The sequence below is a fragment of the Cryptomeria japonica genome, unplaced genomic scaffold, assembly GCF_030272615.1.
Source record: "Cryptomeria japonica unplaced genomic scaffold, Sugi_1.0 HiC_scaffold_873, whole genome shotgun sequence".
Classification (NCBI taxonomy): domain Eukaryota; kingdom Viridiplantae; phylum Streptophyta; class Pinopsida; order Cupressales; family Cupressaceae; genus Cryptomeria; species Cryptomeria japonica.
Window position 1 is genome coordinate 3,628 of NW_026729594.1, and position 1,409 is coordinate 5,036.

Below are 1,409 nucleotides of genomic sequence, written 5' to 3' on the forward strand. Positions count from 1 at the left end.
CAAAAGAATGAGGAGAATCCGTCTACGGTAGCTTCGATAACTATATGCCGTAGGGCTTACGTAGTCACCCCAACTTAATATAAAGAGCACCAACTCTGCAAACATATAATATTATAATAATTAACGACTGCGTCAACATGAATTAGTCCCAACACAGAAACTATATTATAATTAATCAATTACGTCAACATGAATTAGTCCTCGCAGAGTAGTTAATTTTCCCGCTATATAATAGACATGTTATGGGATTGTAATACACAATTCGACTACACATTCATATCCCGAGCTTTTCTGTCTGATTCTTCTGTGTCTCTATTTATAATGGGTAACCGCATGATTTACTTCACGTTGGGACTTTCCCTATTGATATGTTGGTACAGTGATAATGTCATGGCAGCGGATTCCGATCCCTTGCAAGATTTCTGCGTCGCAGACAAGGAAAGCATGGGTGAGTACATAACTTTTATTTGATTTGCTTATCAGGCGAGTTGCTAACAAATTAATTAAAATACAATGGTGTGATATGAGTTGTTGCTAACAAATTGATTAAAACAGTTAAGGTGAACGGGTTCGTTTGCAAAGATCCCAAGGATGTTTCGGCAGAGGACTTCTTCTTCGGGGGACTTGGGCAGGCAGGGAACACCGACAATGCAGTGGGCTCCAATGTAACGATGGCCAATGTTATGCAGATACCGGGCCTCAACACCTTCGGAATATCGTTGGTCCGTATCGATTACGCAGTGGGTGGAATAAATCCTCCTCACACGCACCCAAGAGCCACTGAAGTTCTTATTTTACTGGAAGGCCAGCTTCTTGTGGGTTTCATTGACACCACCAACAAGTTTTTCAGCAAAACGTTGGAGAAGGGAGATGTGTTTGTGTTTCCAAAGGCACTTGTGCATTTCCAGCAGAATGTGGGGCATGAAAATGCGGTGGCCATAGCTGCATTGAGCAGCCAGCTTCCGGGAGCTCAGACAATCGCCAATTCTCTGTTTGCAGCGGATCCTCCTCTCCCAGATTCCGTATTGGCCAAGGCCTTCCGCATCACCCAAGAGCTTGCCGATTACATTCAGAAGAAATTTGCATAAGAATTTGCTTTTTTCTATTAAATAAAACAAACAAGCGGTCTGGTCTGGACAACGTGGGAAGACCGTCCTTCCCAATTCTTTTTCCTCACAGTTGAATAAAACTCTCTTTTGCTATTCATAGCATCCGTTTTTAACATGAGTATATTCTCAGCATATTCCAGAGAATCAATATTGATCTTAAACTTATAGTTGGTCGCTTTGATGACTTATTTATAAACATTAAAAATTCGCATATTTTAAGGTAGCTTGTAAGGGAATTTTAAATATAATTGATCGCCAGTTCCTCCAAAAGGTCAATATCTTCTTCTATTTCATCTGATA

The 1,409-nt window shown here is 40.7% G+C and overlaps 1 protein-coding gene across 1 annotated transcript; it reads left to right on the top strand.

The window, feature by feature from the left end:
• Positions 1-237: 237 nt before the first annotated feature.
• On the top strand, positions 238-1,088 carry LOC131078311 (putative germin-like protein 2-3). The gene is made up of 2 exons (XM_058015979.2): positions 238-448; positions 556-1,088. The coding sequence occupies exons 1-2, from the start codon at positions 238-240 to the stop codon at positions 1,086-1,088; spliced, it is 744 nt and encodes a 247-aa protein (XP_057871962.2).
• The last annotated feature ends 321 nt before the right edge of the window (positions 1,089-1,409 follow it).

Bases quoted from the DNA above. Each gene is read 5' to 3' on its own strand.
- LOC131078311 (XM_058015979.2), top strand. From the start codon at position 238: ATGTTATGGGATTGTAATACACAATTCGACTACACATTCATATCCCGA. The intron at 449-555 runs GTGAGTACATAA...TGATTAAAACAG, and splicing joins CGCAGACAAGGAAAGCATGG to TTAAGGTGAACGGGTTCGTT.